This window comes from Rhinolophus ferrumequinum, chromosome X (genome assembly GCF_004115265.2).
Source record: "Rhinolophus ferrumequinum isolate MPI-CBG mRhiFer1 chromosome X, mRhiFer1_v1.p, whole genome shotgun sequence".
In the NCBI taxonomy this organism is placed as follows: Eukaryota; Metazoa; Chordata; class Mammalia; order Chiroptera; family Rhinolophidae; genus Rhinolophus; species Rhinolophus ferrumequinum.
This window is the reverse complement of record NC_046284.1, coordinates 332,329-356,978: the sequence shown is the minus strand read 5'-3', so window position 1 is coordinate 356,978 and position 24,650 is coordinate 332,329. Positions and strand designations below refer to the sequence as shown.

General features: G+C 40.8%; 1 protein-coding gene across 2 annotated transcripts in view; it reads right to left on the bottom strand.

The window, feature by feature from the left end:
* Nucleotides 1-5,245: 5,245 nt before the first annotated feature.
* NEXMIF (neurite extension and migration factor) overlaps nucleotides 5,246-24,650 on the bottom strand; it is a 97,539-nt gene continuing 78,134 nt past the window's right edge. Inside the window, exons 2-5 of one of the 2 annotated variants that reach the window (XM_033109232.1) lie at nucleotides 20,010-20,152; nucleotides 17,211-17,336; nucleotides 11,630-16,007; nucleotides 5,246-11,059 (exon numbers count right to left, since the gene is read on the bottom strand). In XM_033109232.1, the coding sequence (XP_032965123.1) occupies nucleotides 11,002-11,059; nucleotides 11,630-16,007; nucleotides 17,211-17,289 (4,515 nt within the window). In that variant the 5' untranslated portion in view covers nucleotides 17,290-17,336; nucleotides 20,010-20,152 and the 3' untranslated portion in view covers nucleotides 5,246-11,001. The remainder of the gene's footprint in view (nucleotides 11,060-11,629; nucleotides 16,008-17,210; nucleotides 17,337-20,009; nucleotides 20,153-24,650) is intronic. The other variant, XM_033109242.1, reaches the window with a different exon arrangement.

Genomic DNA, 24,650 nt, shown 5'->3' with positions numbered 1-24,650 from the left:
TTACTCTGAGTGTTAACTCACATGTTTTCCTCACTTGTCTATTAAGTTTCTTTGGTCATTTCCCTTACTAAATACATAGTAAGGAAATTAGTCATTTGTTGTATGTGTTACAAACTTTTCCCCAGTTTCTCATTTGCCTTTTGATTTTATTTAAGGTATTTTTCCCATGCAGAGTAAACATGGTTTTTATACAGTCAAATTCATCAACATTATCTCTTTTCTTTAATAGCTTCATTATTTTGCTTATTTTTAAAGTTTTTATTGAAATATAATGTACAGAAAAGTACACATTATCACATATGTCATAAGTGTGGTTCAGTGGAGGACTTCTAGTAAAGACGGCGGAGCAGGTAAACACTGTGCTCACCTCCTCCCACAACCACATCAAAATTACAACCAAACCACAGAACAACCATCATTGAGAACCACCTTGAAGTCTGAACAGAAGTTTTACCTCTAATGACATACAGAAGAAGCCACGGCAAGACTGGTAGGAGGGACAGAGACACAGATAGGGCTGGTCACATCTGCGTGTGGCCTTTAAAAATCAGGAGGGATATCTCGGCTATGGAGGACTCCCCTGAGGAGTGAGAGGTCGTATACCCTCACTGGGCTCCCCAGCCCAGGGTTCCAGTGCTGAGAAGAGGAGCCCCACAACAGCTGGCTGTGAAAACCAACTGGGATTCCATCCATCCAGGTGATACGGATAACTGCAGGAAACCCAGACATCCCCTTAAAGGGCCCACACACAGACTCGCTCGTTCGCAGGAACTCACCCTGGGTTCCGGTGGAGAGACAGCAGCTCGGAGGGTGCCAGACACATACAGGGAGAGATTGAGTTGTGTAGCCTCAGAGCAAGGGCTGGAGGGACAGAACCCATTGTCCCTGTGTCGAGCTCTCCTCCTATGCAGCAAGCAGGCGGGCGCCATCTTCCCTGTGTTGAGCCCTCCCCCACGCAGTCAAATCTGAATCTGATTGGCCTGGTCAGCTCCACTCACTTTGCCCTGATGAATCCCTGGGACCCCGCCCCACCCAACTCAGGCATCACCACAGGCTCTTTCCGTGGCGGGCAGCCACCCCAGCCCGTGCTGCAATCTTCCTTGGATAACTCTCAAGGGTCTGCGGACCCCAGGTGGGTGGCAGCTGGCCTTGGCATGCCCTGAGCCTTTTGCTGAGTGGCTCCAGGGTCAACACTGGCACCAAATCTGAATCTGCATTAACCTGGTGAACACCACTCACAACACCCTCCTGACTCTCTGAGACTCCACCTCACCAAACTGCCATACTGCCTGAGATTCTTTCAGAGGCTGAGGGGAGCTGCCAGGTGGTAACAGGCATACAGGTCCCCTGTGCATTTGCCTAAGTGGCCCCAGGACCAGTACTGTGGCAACCGTCCTTGGTTCACAGCATGGCCTCTCCCACATGCCTTAAGGTCCTGCACAGGCAGCAACCACCTGCAGATCACTTTGTAGTTTCTACCAGGTACTCCCTGGCCAGTCACAGGCAGTGGATGACCTGGGCCTGCACCAGAGCCCCCCCCCAAGAGACCCCAGAATCAATAACCTGATGGCCAGCTTCAGACCACAGCAGAGCACCACCCAATTAGCCCCACAAACAGCACACAAAGGGTGGTCTCAACAGGCACCAGAGCCTGCTGGGGTGAATCCTACTCCATGGGGTCAGCCCCCTGCACAGCAGCCTGTAAGCTGTGGACATGGCCAAACCCCATAGCCAGTCAGCCTGAGGGTCAATCCCACCCATTGATGTGCTAGCAATCAAGGTTCAACTATAACAGGAGGGCACACACAAGCAAGACAAGGGACATTCTTGGAGCACCTGGTGCCAGGAACCAGGGAGGCTGTGCCCCTGGGACCCACAGGACACCTACTACATAAGGCCACCGGCCAAGTCTGGGAGACATAGCAGATCTACCTAACACATAGAAACAAACACAGGAAGGCAGTCAAAATGGGGAGACAAAGAAACATGTAGTTGATAATGTAATAACTATGTATGGTGTCAGATGGGGTGATAGATGGGAGAGGGTTGGGGGGCTGGGTGAAAAAGGGGAAGGGATTAAGAAGTACAAATTGGTAGCTACAAAAGCATCATGGGGATGTAAAGTACAGCACAGGGAATATAGTCAGTAATATGGTAATAAGTATGTATGGTGCCAGGCGGGGACTAGACTAATTGGGGGGATCACTTCATAAACTATACAAAATGTCTAACCATATGCTATACATCTGAAATTAATATAAAATAATATTGAACATCTACTGTAACTGAAAAATTAAATTGTTTTACATAACTTTTCACTATCTCAATCTGCCACTGATAGTACATTAATTGTAATAATGGAACTATTATTATATGCAATTGACACTAAATTTTATCTTTAAAAATGACACCTTTCTCTAAAAAATATCAAAGGCTCTGATCCAGAAGTTTACTAATTTTCTTAGTTTGTAGCCTCATAAAAAGACAAATACTTGGGGCTACGGAGCTGGTGTGATTTGTAAGGAATCAAAATAAGAACTACCAGGAAAACATTTGCAAGGGTTTAGTATTACCTGATTGCCCACTGGTGCCAAGACTTCATAAATGTAATTTTAAATCCGTAAGTCAGTGTCAGTGATAGTCTTGTTATTCTGTGTTTTTCTTTGGGTGGTGGGGGGGCAGAGACTCTGGGATACAGAGTCCCAAATCACAGTGGGGATTCAGAACTCTGATTCCAAAATAGGAAGGAGGGTGGAAAGTGAGGTATTGGTTACTGGGAGTGGCATTTTGTGACATTAGTCCCTCCATAACAATGGATAGCTCTACCCATTTTTTCTTCTTAGGTGCTTAAGGACAGCTAATCATTAGTTACTTTACATGTGATTATTCAACTTAAACCAATCAGTGGGAGTTTTTCTATTTAAATTATTCAATTGTATCTCCGTTTCATCCATGGGCTCCTAGCATCTAGTACAATACCTGACACAGAATGAAATATTTATTGAATAATAGCTAATGTCAGTATTGATATTTATCATCAAATTTTAGAACTGTTATAGGCAACATGGCTTATGCTGAAAATAAGTGTTTTGGGTTAGGGACATGGGCTTGTGATGGGGACAAGTGCAAAGGGCTTTATGAGCTATTTTAAGACGATCAGTTGTGCGAACCTGAGGAAGTTCACTTCAGTGTGTCCCAATTTTCTTAAATGTAAAATAGGGAAGACGCCTCCCTTGCAGGGTTGTTTTGAGAAATAATTCATGTAATGTCCTAGCACATAGTAGACAATAAGGAAATTACAGTTATTATCTTGGGTCAGTAGAAAGGAGGAGATAGATTAAGAAACTCCATTATGACTTGGGAAAGATGTTTTGGGGAATCCATACCCCTAATACAGAAGTTCCTCATCTGTGAATCCTGTGAAATTCTATAAAAAATTTTGAGTATGCTCATTTTTCTGCGGTGAAGGCCCATCTTCCCCCTAAGCTCTGGTGCTATCTCAACTTTGGCCAAGGGAGGAAAAAAAAAGGGATGTAAAACCACTCAGAAAAAAAGGAACCACTTATCCAACCTTGCCATAGGTTTAGTTTAAGAAGTCTTTCTCTTCCCCCCATCCCTTTTTGAGCCTCTCCCCCTCTGGTTCAAGCCGTTGTTCCTCAGTCTAGTTGTGTAGGACACAGCTCCCTGGTCCATGCTGGTATTATGAGCCTTGTGCTCCCCCACCCCTTCACCCCTGGCTGAGGCAGTCAGTTGCTGGTCATTGGTCAGCCGCTCATAGCAGCTCACGGCAGCTCTTGCCAGCTGCCGGCCACTCACGCTGGCCACCGGCCGCTCCTGGCAGCACACGGTAGCCCACAGCAGGACACAGCAGCCTGCCACAGCTCACGCCAACCTCCGGCCGCTAACGGCAGCCCAGCTCCAGGGAGAGCCGTTGTTCACAATCTTAGCTGTAGAGGGCGCAGCTCACTGGCCCATATAGGAATCGAACGGGCGACCTCAGTGTTGGGAGCACGGTGCTCCAACCACCTGAGCCACGGGGCCGGCCCAAGAAGTCTTTCTTTAAGGCTATGTTCACCAGAGTACACCTTGGAATCCTACACAGAGTGATGAATATACATTTGTAATCTCTATCACATAGGAAACTCATAGAAATTGAGAGAAATAAAGCTTCAGAACATCAGAGTGGTCCAATTCTGGGGGCTTCAACTGCTCTGCCCCTCATCATCTTTAACCCTAAAACTCAAAACCTTTTAAAACTCTTTAATGGGTTGGGAGCTTGATTTCAGTCTCTCATGGTCCATGGTGAAAATACAATGTCATGCATTTTTAATAAAAGTGTCTGATTATCTTTTGGTGTTAAAATAATCTTCTGTAAATTGATAATAGTTTTGTTTTAAAATGTCTTTACTTAGCAAAATAAAAAGTTGGTGACTCTTCAGAGACCCCCCTCTCCATTTCTTTTTCCTTACTTAAAAATTTCCAGGTGTGAGATTCAAGTCTGGAAATCAGTGTTGCAAGAGTCCAGGTGAAGTACTATGAAAGCTTGAATTAAAGCAGTGCCAACGGAGGTAGATGGATAGGAGAATTGAGAGTGGCCAATTGGATGTGAGGACAGAAGAGAAGAGTCACTGGAAAACCTTGCTCTCTGGCTTGGGCCACTAAATGGACCACTAAATGGATGAATGGCAGCACCATTCACTGAGCTAGAGCACACCCAGAGGGAAAAGGGATTGTGAAATGATAGTGAATAAATAAATCTGAGGAACTTGCAGAATGTGCAAGCAGAGATAGGCAGCTTAAAATTGAAAATGTAGGCTAGGTACTCTGGAGAGATTTGCAGGAATCTAGGTGGTAGCTGAAGTGGTGAAAGTAAATGAGATCATCAACTGAGAATAGATGGCCACTCTCTCATGCACACTTTTCCATTTCTTTCAGTACTGATGTTTAAAAGTAAGGTAGTGGTTGTGGGCTCTGATGGGTTGCTCACATGGTCTGGATACTTGAGAGCAAAGTTCAATTTATCTACACATAGCCAAGATGAAAATACTGAGCACAGTGAGAACAGAGTTTGGAAACATTCTGATAAAAGGAAACAGGGTCCATGGGTGAGTGGTAAGTAAAAAAAATATAGGAAATGTAGAATTATGGGAAATCTGACGTCTTTTGGATACCAGGCAAATCAGCATTTATTATTTTCAATAAATAGCTTTGATACTTTGAGAGGACTGCATCTCTGTAGAATCCATCTAGACCACAAAACAAGGGCACCTTTTGTTCTAAGGTCTTTGAAGACTTAACACACTAGAAAATGGTCCCCCAATTCGAGGGGCAGAAAAATCACCTGCACAAAACTCTAGCCCAGTGCTTCTCAAACTTGAACATACACATCAATCAACTAGGAATCTTGTTCAAATCCACATTCGGATTTAGTAGAACTGGTGTAAGGCCTGGAGTTCCCAGATGATGGTAATGCTGCTAGTCCTACTCAATGAGTTACTGAAAGTGTAGTTAGAACTTTCGATGGCAATTTGACATCAATCAGTGGACTTGTTTCAAACAGGGACCAAATTTTTGCGATTATTTTCTTTTTCTGTATATTATGTTTATTTAAAAATTTAATTTTACATGTTGAATTGAATACATTAGGCCTTTTACTTTGAATATCTTTTTCCATTTTCACTTAAATTCCTTTTTATTGTGTTTTATGATAGTATCAGTCTGCAATGAATTTGAGAAAAAAATTGGTCCCTCAGCACAGCTAGTTTGAGAAACACTGCTCTAGACAATGAAGAACTTTTTATTTGGGATGTAGAATGTAATTTAAAAATGGCTTGATTTCTGTTACATAAGATTCTAAAGCAGTCTTTTAAACTTTTCTTTTTATTTATTCCATAAACAATAACAAAACTCAGCTAGGTAACATTATGACAGTTTCACCATACACTCAGTCACAAATATTTAAACCCTTTGCAACAAGAACAACAAAACCAGAGGTGTTACAAGAATAATTTACAAGAAAATCTATAAAACAGCAAGAAGCTCACAAATGTTCATTTTCTTTTGCACAAGATCACTACACTCTTTCACAACATGTTTTGTGTTACAAAATTCCCAACAAAAATGTATTTTTTTCCTTTGTATTGTGGTTTCTAAAACCAGAAACTTTGAAGTAAATATCCTTTTATGAGCACCTAATGGTGCGGAAAAGGAAAACTCTCACATACAGACACTTCACAGCACTTTCCTAAGAAAAATATACACTTACAAAATATGTTACAAATTGGCACACTTAAAAATATACAAGATTTTGTAGGCGTCTTAAGAGTGATCCTTAAGTTTTATACTTCAATTGACTCTACAGATTATTTATAAAACTTAACTCTAAAAGAAAAAAGGCAAATAATTTCCTAACATTTTAAAGTTGGAGTGTAATATATCAAACAAAAACTTAGGTTACATTCATAAAAAGGGCCTCTAATGCTGTTATTTTAAATTTTCTTAAATATGTAAGGGGCTTGGGAAAGGAGAAAAATGGGGATAATCATTTTCTTTAGCACCATAAATCAATAATTTACTAAAGAGGTGCATTCAGTTTTATGGAAATTAAATTAAGGACTAGTACATTCAAAACTCTGTAGGCAGCAAACTCTAGTGAGTGCTACAGCTTTCTACCCTCCTCACTGGGAGTCCAAAACAAAAGGCCTCTTCTGGTTTTCATTCTAAGCCTTTTCTTTTGTGCTGTAAAACTAGGCATCTCTCAAAGAGGCAAAACGATTTCAGTATCTCCTTTCTTCTTTTTGAAGGGGATGTCTTTCTAAGACTCAGAAACCAATGAGCCTGTTAGATGGACATACATCCTTTCTATGTCATGTTGATGAGTGTTTCTTTCGTATCTATTTATCCAAGACACTGATTTTTAAAAGCCTCATTCATACCTTCGACTTTGTACAAAGCATCTCTCTTTTACATTGTCCTTCTCTAATGTTTTACCTCTTAGTTATGATTCTGAAACAAAAAGTACATCTCAAGTATCATGTAGCTGTAATGGGAGCTCTGAGTAAAAAACGTGCCTTAAAAGATAGCCTGAATACTGCCATCAAAGTCATGTTATGCTGGCTGAGGACCTTCAAGCAGATGACAGTGTTTCCCAAGTTTAAACAACACAGCTGATTTTTTTTCCCTCTTTTATTCAGGTACTTGAGAAACCTTTACAAAATCCCTGGCTCACATTGTGTTGACAAGATCCCTATTTGTTTCTAAAATGTTTGATTTTGGTACTAAACCTTTTAAACGTAATGATTTGTTTAGTGAATTTTATGATTAGAAAACAAATCTCATATTAGTTTTGTTTCATAAGAAGGACATATTCCTATAGTTGTGGGCAGTCATTTAAAAAAAAAACCCTAAATGAAAACAAAAATTCTTTAAACTAAACTTCTCAAAAATACAGGGGGAAACAAATCTTTCTAGTTCTAGCACTAGTTGGAACAAGTGCGTGCTCCATTCTCCTCTTCAGTACAGAAACTTAGCTCTCTTCAATTCTTGGATGCCCTGCATCAGACTGGTTCAGCTTGGCAAGAGCTATCCACTAAAATGGAAATTCACTCACACTGTGGACCCTCACATAACAGAACACAGGATGCCAGCCAGTTGTTTTCAGCTTGGGAAGCATCCTTTATGCCTCTCTGTTCGCACACACTTATCTCCCGCCCCCTAGCACACATACAGATGCATCCCAGCAAGGAAGAGTTCCGAGAAGATGTAAGTTGTCACAAAAGCCCACCTAGCACCAAGGACTTCAGGGAGTTAGCTAAAGAAGTGATGGTGAAGGAAGTGCAGGAGGTTTGAAAACATTGTGGAGAAGGTAAGGCCTTAACACATAATTGCACAGAGTACCAAGAGGTCAGAAGAGAAAGCTGGTAGGAAGCTGGCATGTGAGACACTCGAGAGGCTCCTGATTCAAGCCAGTTTGCACAGCCCAAACATAATCCCAAAGTCTCAAAGAACCTTGGTCAAGGCCACTCTTTCCACATAGTCCAGCACCTAACAAGGCAGAAAGGGGATAAGGTCTATTCTTACAGATTTTTGAGGAAAAGGAAAACTTTCCTCAGTTGTGTGATACAATTCTGTGTGTGTGGGTGAGCATGTTTCAATTTGGATTTGAAAGCGGCCAAGGCAATTAAAGGTAAGGAATAACTTCTGCAAGAAAGCAGCCTGCCTAAGGGTCTTCTATTCTGACATTTTGGGGAGGTGGAGTATAAGATTATAAAAGAAGAATTCTCAGACCAAGGAGTGAGATTAAGTAAGGAAAATAAGGGAGAATACTATTTGCAGGAAAGATTAAGTAGGTAGTGGCAATTAGTAATTTCAGACCAGGGAAAACTTCATATATCTGACTTGAGATATCACTGTTAGGGCAAAACACTCTATTTATATCATTGGTCCTTATTCCACAAAGGTAGCTGGTTGAATGAGGGATCTTCAAAAAGTCAGGCCTACTATGTTGTGACAGAAAGAAGAAGAATTGCGAGAGCAGAGACAGGACCAACAAAGCCCTCAAAACTGAAGAAGTCAGAACATCATGTACTGGAGAAAGTGATGAACCATGCCCTAGACTTGGCTCCAAATGAGCTCCACAGGAGAAACTGAAAGAGTATCCATTCCAAAGGACTAATGATAGCAAATCTGACAAGGAAATTGTTTGTTTCCAAGTTTCAGGCTGTCCCTTGTACTCCACCCCCACCCATTCTCCAAAGCTGAACTGGTACTGAGAAAAACTGGGACAACTGCTCCCATATTTACTTTTTATAAGACACTTTGTATCATGGAACATTTTCTTTAGTTCTTCTTTGATTGCCAGCAGGTGACTTTGAACTCTGGCAGAATTGGTGATTCCAAACCAAAATTCAGCTGCAAAACATAACAAACAAAAACAAAGCAAACACCAGTTCCTAGGAGCCAGCCATACAATTCACTACCAACAGCTATCAGAGTGGAGAAATAGAAGAAAGTGTTCCAGTCTGATGATTTTCCCTTTTGGGTGGCAGCTGTAGAGCTGGAGACATGTATTACCTGGTGCCTTTCCACTAAGAAATTTTCCAGGACTCATCACACATAGAGCATCAAAGCCCAGGAACAGGTCTGAAGCAGCTTTACAAAACGCGCCTCACCCACTCATCCTACACACACACATTCACACCATCAAGAATACAGGCTTGTTCATTTGACTACCTAGCTGTAAGTAGCAGAGCAGGCTGGTGAAAGGAATCATGGTCTGGGAAGTGTGTAAACGAATACATGGGACAGGCTTCCTTCCATTTCTTTCTGACTACTTTCAAATGTTTGTGAGTGTATTCAGTTGGCAATAACTAGGTAGGTTCATATTTTGCTTAAATTATTCCTTTTGAAACATCTTCCCTTTTTTAAAAATCCCCTTTTCCCCCACCCACTTATTCTCCACCCTCCCACCCACAGCCTATATATTCACAAGTTAATAGGTTAGCAACAATATTAGTAAGATAGTAAGATTAACAACAACAACAACCAACAACATTAATAATATCAATCCCCTATATCTGTATAGCACTTTATGATCTACAAAGCGCTTTCACATCCATTATCTTATCTGTGCCATAATGCATCAGTCATCAGACACACGGGCCTTCAACTGTGCAAGGAAAATAGATCAAATGTTAGAAGTCAAGTGGTAAGTAAAGGCGAAGAAAAAGCTAGTAGTGAGGGATGTTGGAGCTGCGAAATTTTAAAAAAAGGGGGATGGATAGGACTGAATAAAAATGTGATTGCAGAAATTTATATAAAAAATGAAAATTTAAGTTTAGTGTGTGGCATCAAATACTAGTCATCCTCAGACTAAGTAGGTATGGCCCGAGTTGGTTGTTACCACGAGTTGTTCAGGTTATCTGAGATGCCTTAACATTTTCTTTAAATGACATTGGCATTGCAAGATTAAACACTTAAAGAACACTAAAGCCATGATATGAATGCACTTTTGACAAAACTGGAATAGAACATTTAGGAAACTACTTAAATAAAAGCAATCTATGTACTTCATTTATCATTAGTGTTGATTTTATAGCTATTTTATAATTTATCCCAGACTATTATAAAATATATAAAACTGAGATATAAAGTATCAGCAATATAACTTTGCACTTTAAATAAATTTTCAGCTACACATTTTGCTTTTAGAAAACAAACTTTAAAGCAGCTGTTTTGTTTCCTTGTAAAAGGTTCTGTAAATGTATATACTTGGGTCCTTAATGGACTTAGCTGTTGTGACTTCCAGACTTTTCCAACATTTTAACCCTTAGACAATGGAACAAACAAAGCTGTATTGTGCCATGTTTAATTCTTCATGTTTCCACACAGGGCAGTAGAGTTAAAGTTTTTTAAATAATGTATGTATACACACACACACACACACATATATATATATATGTATATATATATATATATATTTAGAAACTCATTTATGAGCTTTAAACTGGGGTGAATCTGTGAGATGAAGTAAGGACATTTGGCACATTTCAAACCATATCCTTTAAGTTTTGGTAAATTGTGTAGCACAACATATTTTCCCACTGTGATCTATAGGTGCTATCCACATAAGTGGGGGTGGTTAAGAGTGAGAATCACTGGAATGTTTCTAGTAAATCAACAGGGACAGGCTCCCCAAATACTCACAACCAAATGTTGATATAGAAGGAAAAATATATACAACAGAGTCACTTGTTTGTAGTTTGGCACAATGTTTTCCTTTTTTTCTTGGGTAAATAGCGCATAAACTACGTGTGCAAGTGTGTGACTTTAAAGTCTTTTACATAGAACATCAGATTAAAGTTTGCTTCCAAAGACTTATTCTCACACTTTAAAATTCTTTTCTTTAAGCACTTACATGTCAACATACATACCACAAGGCATATTTTGAAAGAAATAAAACACAAACATCAAATGTCTTTCTGGAAAATGCGAGCCTCTTCTTCAAACAGGTAAAACCCAAAATGCTGTTTCTGCTTTTAGGAGATTGTAGTCGGAACCCCTGCAGAAAAACCCAACAATTTACGCCATTTTAGTTAGCTTTAGCGTATGTCCCACAAAGGGGTCATACAATCGAAATTTGTTTACGTCATTCTAGATGCAGAAAAAAATACAGACAGCAGGGGCACTAGAAAGCACTCCTAATTGCTGCACAATGAGATTTTGCTTTCCAAATTATGCTCTTTTTGCTTAAATGATCTTGGCTTTTTGTCTGTGTAACTTTTGAATTCTGTTGAAATTTCTTTCTTTCTGTAAAGCCCTTCCTTCCCAAAATCATTCAAGAGCATATTTTAGTTCTGTTTTGTCAATAAATAAAAACTAATGCTGAATAGCAGAAAAAGTAGCCTTGTTAAAGAGCTTATCCCTAGCCAAGCCACAGCCAAATTGCCCAATCTTTTGGGTGGCTTAAAAGTATAGAGATTTTCATGCACTTTTATCTTTTCTTTTTCATTTGAAAAAGAAGGGAATGGGAAAGTTTCTTGCATGCAAACTTTTGCTGTCAAGAGGGAAAAAATGAGACTGTGGGCTTAGCTAAGGATGCATCATCTCAGCCATTTCGGTGTGGTATTACCTCAGTTTTTCAAAAGAAGCTGTCCCAGCCTCATCCTTGTGGACCTGTTCCCGCTCCATGCGCTTTCCTTTACACTTCTCCTCTCTCAGGGCCTTGGAGCTGGATTTGTGACGATACAACTTTTTGTGAGTCGGTCCGCTATTGCCTAAAGTGCTCAGGTTATTATACTTTTTATCAAAGAAGGCAGAGTGAGAGTCCTCATTATAAGCAGGCAGGTTGGCATGAGTAGAATCATCTACTGCTGCTTTCCCAATGCTTTTACTCACACCCTTGATGGACCTGTGATTCTTAGTGGCTCCTGGTAACCCGCTGTTGACCTTTTTCTTAGATTCGTGTGGTGTCCCAGCCAATATTTTGAGGGTTTTTAATTTTAGACTATTGGATTCTGGGGAGTAGACTATGTTGGGGTCCCCATGGTGTTCCATGGGTTCCCAAAAGGGCTCTATGGAGGCCATCATGAATCTCTGCACATCCGCCATACCGGAAGCAATGTTGGACAAGATATAGGAAGGCTCCTGAAATTCCCGCTGGTCATCATCCAGGAGGCTGTTGGTGTTGGTGCCCAAGCTCATGTTGCTCCAGCCTGGGCTGCTCTCCTTCCGCAAAGCCCAATCTCCAGAAAGTCCCTTCTGACTTGGCGTCTTCATTGAGGCCCCAGGGCCATCACGTTGGATACACTCAGCCAATGTCTTCCCTGTGGAAGATATGCTGTTGATTTGACCTCCCCCACGGCCAATGCCAGCTTGCATTTTCTCTCCATTGATTGCAGCCATGTATTTCCCTTTCTTTGTTGACTTAGGGACCTGGCGGGAAGTTTTACCAGATGGCTTTTCAGTCCCTTTGTTGGTGGCTTTGGGGGATTTTTTCCTGGTATTTTTCTGAGACAAGCTTTGGTTCATAGCCCCACTCTTGCTGGGTGAACTTTTCTTTCTTGATTTTGGCACCTTGTTGTTCGCATTCATTTGACCAGATGGATCATTAAACGTTGACAAGCAAGGGTTTTTTTGGAGTAGACTGACAGAATCTTCGTCATTGAACATATGAAACTGAAACTGATGGTTATTTAAAGAAAATCCATCTTCCACTTGGCTCTGCTGTGAAAGGGTACTGCAGTCCCACTTGATCTTGTCCATATTGCCCAGTGGTCCTGGGACACCCTCTTGGAACCCCTTCAGTGTTCCTAGTGTCTTGACACTCTCACATCTGGAAATTTGAGGGGAAAGACTGGGGGTGTCAGGTGGGGACATCTCTGAGAGGGAAGAGTGGCGGAATTTGTCAGGAGTGAAGTTGGATATATCCAGGAGGTCAGTGGATTCCTTTAGCGGCGCTATTTCATCAATGCTCTGCTGGATCACAAGCTTGGGGCTGCAGTGGGCCAGGAAGTCATCAGTGATATCATCATCACCATCTTTTTCACAGGACTTCAAACTTAAGGAGCAATAATTGCTTGAGTTGACAGAGAGTGGTGCCATAGAATCAAAGCTAAAGAGTCGACCATCATCCATATTGACTGGGCCATGCTGGAAAGGAAAGCAGATCTCCCCATGATTAAAGTGACATAATTGATAAGAGTCATCAGCTGACAGTTGAGTGTCTTGCACAGAGGCATACAGGACCTTGTTGCAACTACTGCCACCACTATTGAGGCAGACTGGATTGTATGTGGTAGCTGTGAGGTTATTTTCCATGGACACTACTTGGGAGACTCCAAATTCACTGGATTGGGTTGGAGCTGTCTCTCTGGAGACTTCAGCCATGAATTCCTGGGAACCAGAAGTAGGCTTGTTGGGCCACACACTTCCATAGTTGCTTGATTCCATTTTGAAGTTTTGAGATGACTGCTGCAGCTCAGACTCAGAGGGTGAGGAAAGCACACAGTCCTGGGCACGCTGGAGAGGTACAAAAGATTTTTCCGTTTGAGTGACACTGCCTTCATTTTGTTCTGGAGAATGGTGAGTAAAATATGAGATCCCAGTATTATTTGACAAGTCAGAAGCATCTAATAATGTCTGCAGATATCCTCCAGGGATAACAGGTATATTGGTGCCAACATTAGCAGATGATAGAGGCATTTCAGAAGAGCAGCTTGTTGGTAGGAAAGTAGAATTCTTAGCAACCTTTGTTTCATGAAATTCAGATAGATGGGAAGTGTTTGAGGTCCCAGGAATACCTTCATTCTTTAAATTAACCTTGGAGGATTGGTCTTCTGAAAGAGGGCTCATTTGAACAACTGGCCTGCTTTCTTGCCCAGCTTTGATTTTCTTAGATTTTAATCTGGCTTCACTTTTAAATTTGATTTTGTTGAGCACTTTCCTCTCTGGCCCCTTAAATTCTGCATCTTGGGCTTTGACTTTCACTGAGTCAGGGCCTGTGATGTCATTTAAATGTGATCCATTTGGACAGCTGGGGGCAGCCATAGGTGCTGATTTCAACGTACCCTTCAGGCTTCCATCTTCTTTGCGATTACTGGCTTGCCTCTGATCATTGCAGAATGAAACCTGCTTACCATTTGCTGAAGTTTCCACGGATGGGATTCTTTGAATTCTGTGCCTGCTGCCAAGTTTAGATTTTCGTTTGCGAGCAGGTGGCAGGAATGACACCTCAAAGCTACCTGCTTCAAAGCTTTGCTTTGGGCAAAAGTGTGTCTTGTTGGAGTCTGTGCTACTGTCTACCTGCTTCTTTTTCTTCTTCTGCCAGAAGCCCTTCAAGGGGGCCAGCTTGGCATATTTGTTTAGCTGATTCTCACTCAAATTCACTGTTGTCTCACTGGCATCCACCCTACCCAACTTTACCAGCATGTTCTTCTCACCTTTAAAGCGATTGATGATAATATATTTGATAATAACAGGGGGCTCTTTACGGGTTACTTTTCTTCTTTTTTTGGGACACCATTCATCATCGTCTTCCTCTTTGGAACCACCTGGCAGCCATTCCTTTCTCTCATTTACTTTTTCACCCTCTAGTGAGTCAACATCATATAGATAATCTTCACTGTACCTGACTTTTCTCTTGGCTCGTAGCCCATAGTTCTGCTGGGAGGAGGAGCCACCAGAATTAGTGTCCCGAGCCATGTAGCGGCTACAGTCTTTGATCTCCCCCATGGCATCATAAGAGACCTCAATGAAGGAACTGTCATCACTGAAATTCCCTGAGGCCTCCAAGGAATTGGCAAGATGGCCCTGCTTTGGATTCTTAAATTGCCCTCCCTCAGTCCCAGCGCATGGTTTATTTAAGGCAGATTTTTCTCCATTTTCCTTTCCATCTTTTTTGTCTACACCTTTGTCTTCCTGTCCTTCTTCTTTGTCTTTCTTCTTGTCCATGTTTTTATCTTCCTCACCCCAGATGATGCTCACATCAGGGACCCTGAATTGGGAAAGATCGCTGCTCTGTTTCAGGGCCCCATTCTTAGACTCCCGCTTGGGGCAGGTAGTAAAGACACTGGGGAAAAAGTTGAATTGGGCATCCTCCTGCATCAGGAGGGTGGTCTTGTCTCGAACATTGTCCTGGAAGGACTCATATCGAATTTTCAGGGAGCAGACGTCACTGCCCAGTGTTGACTCATCATCATCGAACATGTAGTTATCCACATCTTCTTCAGAGAACAGGTTGACAGACAACTCATTCTTGGAACAGAGGTCAAGCAGTTCAATCTTACTCTCACTAATGAAAGTCTCAAAGTAACCCCAATCCTGATTGGAATTTGCCAGCAAAGCCTCTTCTGTATTGCACTTATCTAAGAGTAATGCCTCATAATAACTCTTCTGAGCTGGATCCTCCAAGTCGATGTCAGGTTTCTCGGCTTCTCGTCTATCGCCTGCCCTTGATTTGTGTAGGGGGAAGCCGAGGAGCTGGTCTGAGAGCAGCTGCTCTCCATATTTCATGTTTTCTCCAGCATTAATACACTGAATCCCTATATCAGAGACTGCACAGGTTTCATAATCTCTATTGAGATCACCGACTTTTAGACTGATGCCTGGCTCAGGATCTACTGCATCCTTGGATTCCATGAAGCAGCCCAAGCAAGTCCGGCTTGGCTGCATGAGGCAGTCCCCATTCAGAGCGGACATGCCTGCAGGCTCCATTATGGCGAACGGAGCTTTCTCACACTCACTGGGCAGTGACCACGTGTTCAGGCCTTTTGTAACGCCAGATGTGAGGGAGATGGCATTCACAGAAGCGCTATTAGCAGCATGCTCAGGTGCTTCAATCAGGCCCAAAGGAGACGGAGGGTCCTGCATACAAGGCTTCTTAGAGGGCAGAGGCAGGAGAGCCCTAGGGTACATAACAGTGTCTTTCTGAACCACTGGTATAGGCTGGATTGGTGCAGCAGCCTCTAGAGCTGTAAATGACTTCATTGCCATATCCTGGTCCTCTGAGTCTAGAGAAAAGGGGGAAAATGACAGAAAATGAAAGGTCTTAGACTACACTCATTAACTCTGTTTCCTTTGATCAGTTTCTGCTCCTTCATCTTACTATATATGCTAAGCATCAGCATCTCCAGGTTGAGAAATGGAAATGACAAAGTTAAAGAACAACTCCGATTTCACACTGAATGCTCATGCTAGTGAAAAAAATGATATCTTTAGGTTCATCTTTTTCTTTAGATACAGACTTTCCTCAGAAATGAGGAAAGAGTTGGAGTGATTGCTGGATCAACTGTAAAGTCAAAGCTTTCAGGGTAAGAAAACACTCTAATGGTACATTCATGGTTCTGGGCTATGAGGCTCAGTCCTATCCTTCAGGCGTCTGTTCTGGAAGCTCCTACTGAATCTACATGTCCCAAAGCCTCACATCAGAGCATATTTCTAATTCCCTAGGAATTCTGAGGAACTTGCTATATTTTGCCATGTATAATGCATAATTTTAGGCCCAAATCTGTGAGGCGAAAATAAGGATATGCATTATATATGGGTAGTGCTAATTCCGTATCTATATAAATGTTTTTACTTCTTTTATTTATGCTTATGAGTTAAAAGTGTAACTCTAGAAATCAATAACGATATCTGTATGCAAAATAATACCCTGGAATACAATAATCTGTTTTGTGGAACTTACAACGAACTTGCAACGACGAAGGGTTCTTGGCCTTCTGGGATGCTTAAATATTGTAAATGTGTTACCAGTACATACAATTTCTTGTACCTTGTATCTGTTCTTGTGTTTTGGAATTATTTGTTCAATAAAATTTCTTGTACCATTATGTTAAAAAGTAAATGCTAAAATTCCTTTATAATACAAAAACCAAGTACCTAAATGTAAACAAAAATTTGAATTAAAAAAAAAAAGATTTTTTTTCCCCTGAAAGTTTGGGCCAAAAACGTGGGTGTGCAGTATACACAGCTCAATATGGTAAGTATTCATCTGACAGACATGATTTGGGAGAGCAAAGGGCTTGGATTAGATATGTCTTACAGACCTTTGTAGCCCACTTAGAGATTTGGTTGAATAAAGTTTAGGATTAACATCAATCTCAGAGGCATCACACACCTAAGCTACGCAAACTTTGCAGATACTAAAAACCTTTAACAATAACAAAGGACTACTGGTAGAGATATTATATACTATAATTAAAGGCACTTACCATTTTCTTTGACCCCATTAATCAGAGTGTTTTCTCCGCTGGCTGAGGCAACAACAGCCTTATCTTGTTGGTTATCCATGAATGGAACCTCTTATTGTTTCATTCCAAGTCCAAAGGCTGTCCAACCTGCACATTTCAAATATATAATATCAGTCATTGAATTTGTTTTTTCTCTGCTTTAAGGTTATTTCACTGGAATTGACTTGTTTGCTGATTGGCTTCATTGCTGCTATTGTTTTTGTTTCATATTTTATACCTACCATAGAAGTCACTTTGGACACTCATACTTCATTCTCACATCCTAGATCCTTGTATCCCTTCTAGGCCACCATACTATTTAAAAGCAGATAAGCAGGCTGAGAATGGGGCTGAAATCTGAAAACTTACACCTTCTTCCAGACAGTAACACATTTAACCAATTAGGAAGGATGCAAAGTGGAGTCCAGAGTAACTTGGGCTTAAGGGGTGTGTTTTTCTGGAGATTGGCTTTATTTCTGTTTGCCTCATTTCTACTTCAGATGATCTGAATCTCTTCAAAAACAAGCCAATTCAGATATGCACACACATGCTAAAGATGAAAGAGATACAGAATTCATTCCTCTTTCTCAACTTTCAGGACCTTCACTCTGATGTTAACAAGTATTCCTTTAAATCCACAGCAAGAGTTTCAAATGTCACTACAAAGAATGTCTGGAATTTATGAAAAAGTCCAAGCATCATCTGGCATTTTTAGGGCATAGAACACATACCTATAGCCCCTCATCACCTGCTCACCCACCTGGATGGTAGGTTTACGCAAAATGATAGGAGACCTTTTCGAAATCTCCAGCCCTTCTTTCTGTGTAAATATAACAAGTAAGTATGTCTTTCTCTTTCCCCTGGCACATGTGGTTTATTGGCTATGCTCAAGTCAGGTCTTGTATAACATGAGAAGAAATTCTCGCAATTCTGATATATAAATATTAGGGGAAACCCAGGATCATCTAATATGTTTTAAACTGGATGATTACCTAAGACAGACTTCTTTTTTTACAGATAAGGAAATATGCTTAGATAGGTAAAATATCATATAGATTGAATCATGTAAAATTGTCTGCTTTCTGCTTCCTGTTTCCTCAATGCTGGACCTACCTTTTATAGTATATACATGTGTTTGGATAAGTGAGCATACAATTGAGATTCTTGTAATAGCTGTTTGGCTGTCAGTAGATCAGATGGCTGAGCCTGTGCCTCAGAGACGACCTTGTAGGTCAGATGGATTCATACTGCCATCATGGATTACTCTGTGCACTTTTCTTTTTCAGGAACTCAATAGAACTTCAGGTATCATTTTACTGCCTCTTTAACTGCTCCACTAATTCCATCTTGGAAGGACTTGATAAGGGGCAAATTATTTGTAGATTTCAATAATTTAGTGTCTTCTTATCCCTTATGCTTAACAAGGCTAGCAACAACAAAGTCCATTTTTATCACCAGGAAGACCAAGGCATGGAGAAACAAAAAATAAAATAAGGTCATAAAATAACATAATGGCAGATCAATGAAAGGAACCCAAGTCTCCTGACCAAGAGACTAGGTGTTTTTTCTTAAAACACAAAATGCTTTCTCTATAATTCTTACCATTTCCAACCCCTGGCCCCAAAAAAGGCGATAGAAATACAAATTTCCACATTACAGATCTATACTCCCACCCCCTTTCAGGTAATGAAATAAAGAACAGCTGCCTCAGATAAGTATTGATTATTAGTAAAAATTAATGTACCATAAAATATATATAGGAGCAATACAATTAAGTATCAAGACTTATCCAATCTTGTCAGACAGCACAAGAACATAAATGTCCTCTAACAGAAAAATCTGTCCAAGCATCCAGGATTTACAGCTCTGAAGTAAAGGGAATCTTATGAAGTTAAGAATAGAAGAAACACACTTTGGCAAGAGAAGAGATGGAGGGGGTGTGAGAGATCGGGTTGGGAAGGGGAAAGAAAAGGGGTGAATACACCCACTAGGTGGTAGGCTGCATACAGCTACAGAAGTTATCTTAGTTTGGACTTATAATCACCTTGTGAGGTTGGCTATACTAGGTTCCCATTTTTTAAAAAAAGAAAGGAAAACTGAGTATCATAGATACTAACTTTTCAAATCTCACCTCTAAACGAGAAAACCTAAAAGTATGTATTTTCCCACATTTGTATTTATTTATACCCTGGCTACTTATAAAAATGATTTGGGGGGCCGGCCCGGTGGCTCAGGCGGTTAGAGCTCCATGCTCCTAACTCCGAGGCTGCGGTTCGATTCCCACATGGGCCAGTGGGCTCTCAACCACAAGGTTGCCAGTTCAATTCCTCGACTCCCTCAAGGTATGGTGGGCTGCGCCCCCTACAACTAGCAACAGCAACTGGACCTGGAGCTGAGCTGCGCCCTTTACAACTAAGATTGAAAGGACAACAACTTGACTTGGAAAAAAGTCCTGGAAGTACACACTGTTCCCCAATAAAGTCCTGTTCCCTTTCCCCAATAAAATCTTTAAAAAAAAATGATTTGGGAGAGGGACTATAATTTTCTATGGCTACAGTGAGCTCTGTGCTTGCTTCAGCTTTTCCCCAGTGATCAGTATTTTGGGACAAACTTTGTGGGTTTCTAAAAATCTATTTTGAGCTAAAATTGATTAATACTTTTTGAATAATGTATAACAAATTGTTTTGCTGACTGTAATGGCAATAAAGTAACATTAGCATAGAGACAAGTATTTGGAAGCCACGAAATGCTCAGTTAAATCAGAAAAACAACCCCTCCTACCTGTCTCTCCCTTGGGTTGGGTCTGAGGATCCTGTCACAGGAGGCTGCTATGCTCTTTCCCAAAGACCTTTGAGTCTCAGGTGTCAGAGTCTAGATGACCCACACCAAAATTTCTGTTGGGGGCTGCCCTTGGCCTTTTGCAACTGGAAAAAAAAAAAAGCAAGGCATGAAAGTAAATTACGTTTATGTCTACGGACCTGGGACAACATAGCCTTTGGGATTTGAATAGTGCTGATCCTTGGGATATGAGTTTAAATCAATTCAGCAATTGAGTAGGCACCATTTGTGGTCATGGTACGTAGTAGAAAAGACAGGTGAGTCAGACTAGATCCATGTTCTCAAGGTGCTCAGAGTCTACTGGGAAAAACAAACCATAGATAAATTCTAACAAATATATAGTAAATAAATGTATAATACAAAAGAGAGGCAAAAAGTTTCTATGGGAGTTCCAAATGAAGAGAAATTATTGCACTTTTTGAAGTGCAATAATTATTGCCTGAGCACAAAGCCCCTAATAATTGATCATCAAGTTAATATCTATGATACTCAGTTTTCCCTTATGAAAAAAACAAAGGGAACATAGTAAAGCCAACCTCACAAGGTCAGGAAGCGTTTCATTAGTAGCAGCAACATTTGCTATGGACCTTGAAGGATGGTCTTTCAGGAGGTGGGGAAGCACTGAGGAGAGAAAGGCATTCCAGGCTAAAGGAACTTCATGAACAACAGCCACAGAATCATAGGCATGACAACTTGCCTTAAACATTTCTCTTTTGCCTTGCGTATAACACGCTTCTCAATCCATCTTCAACTTCTCAAGTTGTATTCCCCTTTCATTCTGTTCTCCTCCCCCCTTACTCTCAAATATTCTAACCTTCTCTGTTCCTTTAATATACTAGATCATTTTTTGCTTTCAGGAGTCTTGCACTTGATAGTCTGCCTGGAATGCCACCTCCAAACTTCTCCCCTTCCCGTACTCCTTCACTTCCTCCCCTTTTCAGCTTCCCTTTCAGATCCTTCTCCTATATAGACAGAAGAGAGAGGTCAAGGACTGAATAGATGGTTGGGAAAGGAGCATTAGCGCTGGTTGGCTTCCAGGCCAGATTAGCCTCAGAAATACGAGTGCCAAGATTTTCATGAGATTAAAGCAAGGTGACTAATAAGCTCAACTGTCACTTCCAACCTGGATAACGAAGCTGACAAAGATGTTAGCTGTCATACTGGAAAGGAGGCAACTCGCCAGCAAGCCGTTACAGATGGGAAATCTATAGGTTTGGTTGGGGACTGACATGGAGCAAGCAGATGGGAGTGCTATAGCAAACAGGTCCACAGAAGGTTTCCAGGCCAGGCTAGCCAAGCTCTGTCTAGTCTGATTCCTCCCAGTTAAAGTCCGGTCAGTATGATGGATGACAGAATCAGTAATAGTAAGAGAGTACTTTCTTCTCCATAATGCTGCTTGGCTAATTCCACTTGCTAGTACCTCCCAGGATTTGAACATAGCAGTTAGAAATATGGAGGTATGGTGCTTTTAAGTACACGTTGTCAAGGTGCTCAGAGTCTGTTGTACAGAAAACAATGCTTAAATGAGGAGCCATGTAAGTTAAAAAATATTAAGGGTGAGAGAGACATGAAAAAGAGATGATCACAGTTAAACTAAAGAACTCTATATATCTCAAAAGTACTGTATGAATCTAATTTGTCATGATAAAGATTCCAAAACTCAAAACATATGTATAAACAACTCATATAGAAGAGGTGATATGGTATAATACACAAAGTACAACTATAAGTAGCTGGGTGTCCTCAGACAAGCTCCTTCCCCTCTCTGCTCCTAAGTTTTATTCACTATACAATATGGGAGCTGAAGTAGACTATATCTAAGGATCTTCTAGCTTTGAGCAATCTATAATTCATTTAATTCATTTTGAGTCATATAATTTTTTCATTAAAAATCGAAATTACATGTACAAGGAAAAATTCACATATATGAAAAGTTCTGATTTAACTTTTGTGTAATAATGAGATGAGCATAAAATATACATATCGAGGGAACTCTTGACTCTCTTCCACCTCATATCCCTTCCTGTATTCCTCTGATTATTGTACATTTCTACCCCAATCCTGTTAGAAGCAGCTGCTGCTGGTGTCAGAGTTCTGTGTGTTCCACCTGCCTTTATTTTTGGCAGCTACCAGACAAAGGTGGAGTGTGTGTGTGTGTGTGTGTGTGTGTTTTGCACGCGCGCGTGCACACCCACTCTCAGGTTCCTGGGCAGCAGCTATAATGGCTGCACTTTTGTCCTAGCTCAGTGGCTCAACATTTGGGTCTTCCTTCCTCTTCGAACCACATTCCTCGATTCATCAGTGACCCTAATCCCTTCTTTTTATTTCTGACTCCTTTTCTTTGTCTTGCTGTCACTCAAGATTCAGTTTGATGGGCTAAAGTTTTCACTGAGACAGGATGGCTGCACTGACAGCCAGAGATGTCCAGGGCCTAAAGGGAGGTTTCATGTTCTCTGGTACCTTGACACACCAGGGAAATAACCTTTTAATCCCGTGGAACATACTTCATTTATTGTAGTGTTATCCAGTTTGAAGATGTTATGAAAAACATCCCTAGAGAGATTTAAGATTTCAAAAACATCCTGACTTTGAACTTAATTCAACTACTCTGGAAGGCAGAAACAACAGAAGATGACCTTTTAGGCACTTCATATGTCAGACACTGTTAGGTCACATAATGCCATGCTAAATTAGAATGCTGGTTTTGTGGGGGTGGAAGAGGGTTCATGGGAAGGAGAAGATAAAGGTATGTGTTTTAATTAAAATCATCTGTCAGTGGTAATGACCTACCATTTAAAAAATGATTAATCTACAGGAATACAAAGAAGGACTTGAACAAAGGACACTTAGTGTTGTTAAGATGGCAGAAAGGGGACAAATGTATGTTGCAGTCAACTTTGATAAGGGATATAGACAAATTGAAACCCATTTAGAGGTAAATGTCCAGAACGAGGGGACACAAAACTAATGTTAAACTCAGGGAAGAAAATTCAAGAAATAGGTTTTCTGTCTTCAAATACCTGAAGAGCTATCACAAAATAAGTGAAACATATGAACCAACGGAGATGTCCAAAAATGAAAAGGGTGTTTGGGGTGGGGCAAAGCAAAGGAAAAAACACTTCCCTGTCACTAGCAGTATTCAGAGGCTGGGCAACAGTTCAGCAACAGGAAGAAACAGATGTAAGTACTAGATAGAGAAGCTGGACTAGATCACTCTAACTCTAATACTTTATAATTAAATGTGACAGTAAGAGAATCAAAATGAAATGAAATCTGAAATGAATTCAAGGAGCTTTTAAAAAGGTGTAAAAGAAAATAGAGCAAAACTAATAAAACTGGGACCTACTCAAGCTACCGTGCCGTGTGTGTGAGAAAGACAGTAACAGATGACATTCCCACACTCCGACACCAAGTACCACCTGGGATATGGGCCCATAGCAGCAAGGAGCATGAGGCATATTTTTATAGAGGACAGAGAGGTTTTCTCACGAACAAGGGGCTTTGGGGGCTGGAAGAATGCTATACTTCAAACAGAATCTTAAGAAACAACCTGCCATGTTTCTCCAGTTTGAAAGGCTGATGACATGACACTGCACTTGGCTGTCCTCTTCAATCCACTTCTAGTCCAGACTCGATTACAATGAAGGTTGGCAGAAGGCAGACAACATGCCAATTAAGTGCAAACACACCCTGAAAATTAAAATGAAAATCAAATGCCAACACTGTGAAAACAAACTAGCATCTTCCTCGGAAATGATGAAGAAATAAAGGCAGACAGAAAAAAAGAAAAAATCCTGTTCTTAGCCTTCAGTTCGAGGCAGGTGGTACCTGATATAATAAAAGCTAATGCTTAAGAGGTACTATCTTCCTTTGGAGCTAAGTAGAAGTAGGGGTGGGGAAAATAAATTAATCAGTATTGAATTAAGTCACCACATTGGCTTCTAGTCCCAGCTCTGCTACTTAATAGCTATGTGATGCTGGGAACATCATTTGAACTCTCTGAGCTCCATTTTCCTCATCTGTCAAACAAAAGTAATAGTTATCTGATAGGGTTACTGTGAGACTGAACTGATATATTTATATATCTGTATGAAGTAGTACAGTACCTGGCTCATAGCGGGTGGTTCTCATCTTCTACTCCCTCCTCAGCCCAGGGTACCATTTTAAAAATTCCTGACAGGATAGTCTTAAATTGGGAGGTGGAATCCCCAGGATCTTTGTGTAGTTCAAGGCAGGGGGCACAGAAAGCAGTGTTCAAAGCAATTCAGTGGGATGGTAGAGGAGAACTACCTGAGTGGGATAGTCTGGTCCTTCCCTCATCTTTCCTGTTGATCTCTATATTTTGAGGTACCAAAAAGCAATGGTAGTACATTTATACAATGGAGTATTACGCAGCCATAAAGAAGAAAGAAATCTTACCATTTGCAACAACATGGATGGACCTAGAGAACATTATGTTAAGCGAAATAAGTCAGACAGAGAAAGATAAGTACCATATGATCTCACTTATATGCAGAATCTAAAGAAAAGAATAAGTGAATGAACTAATCAGAAACAGTTTTGGAGACAAAGAGGAAAAACTGA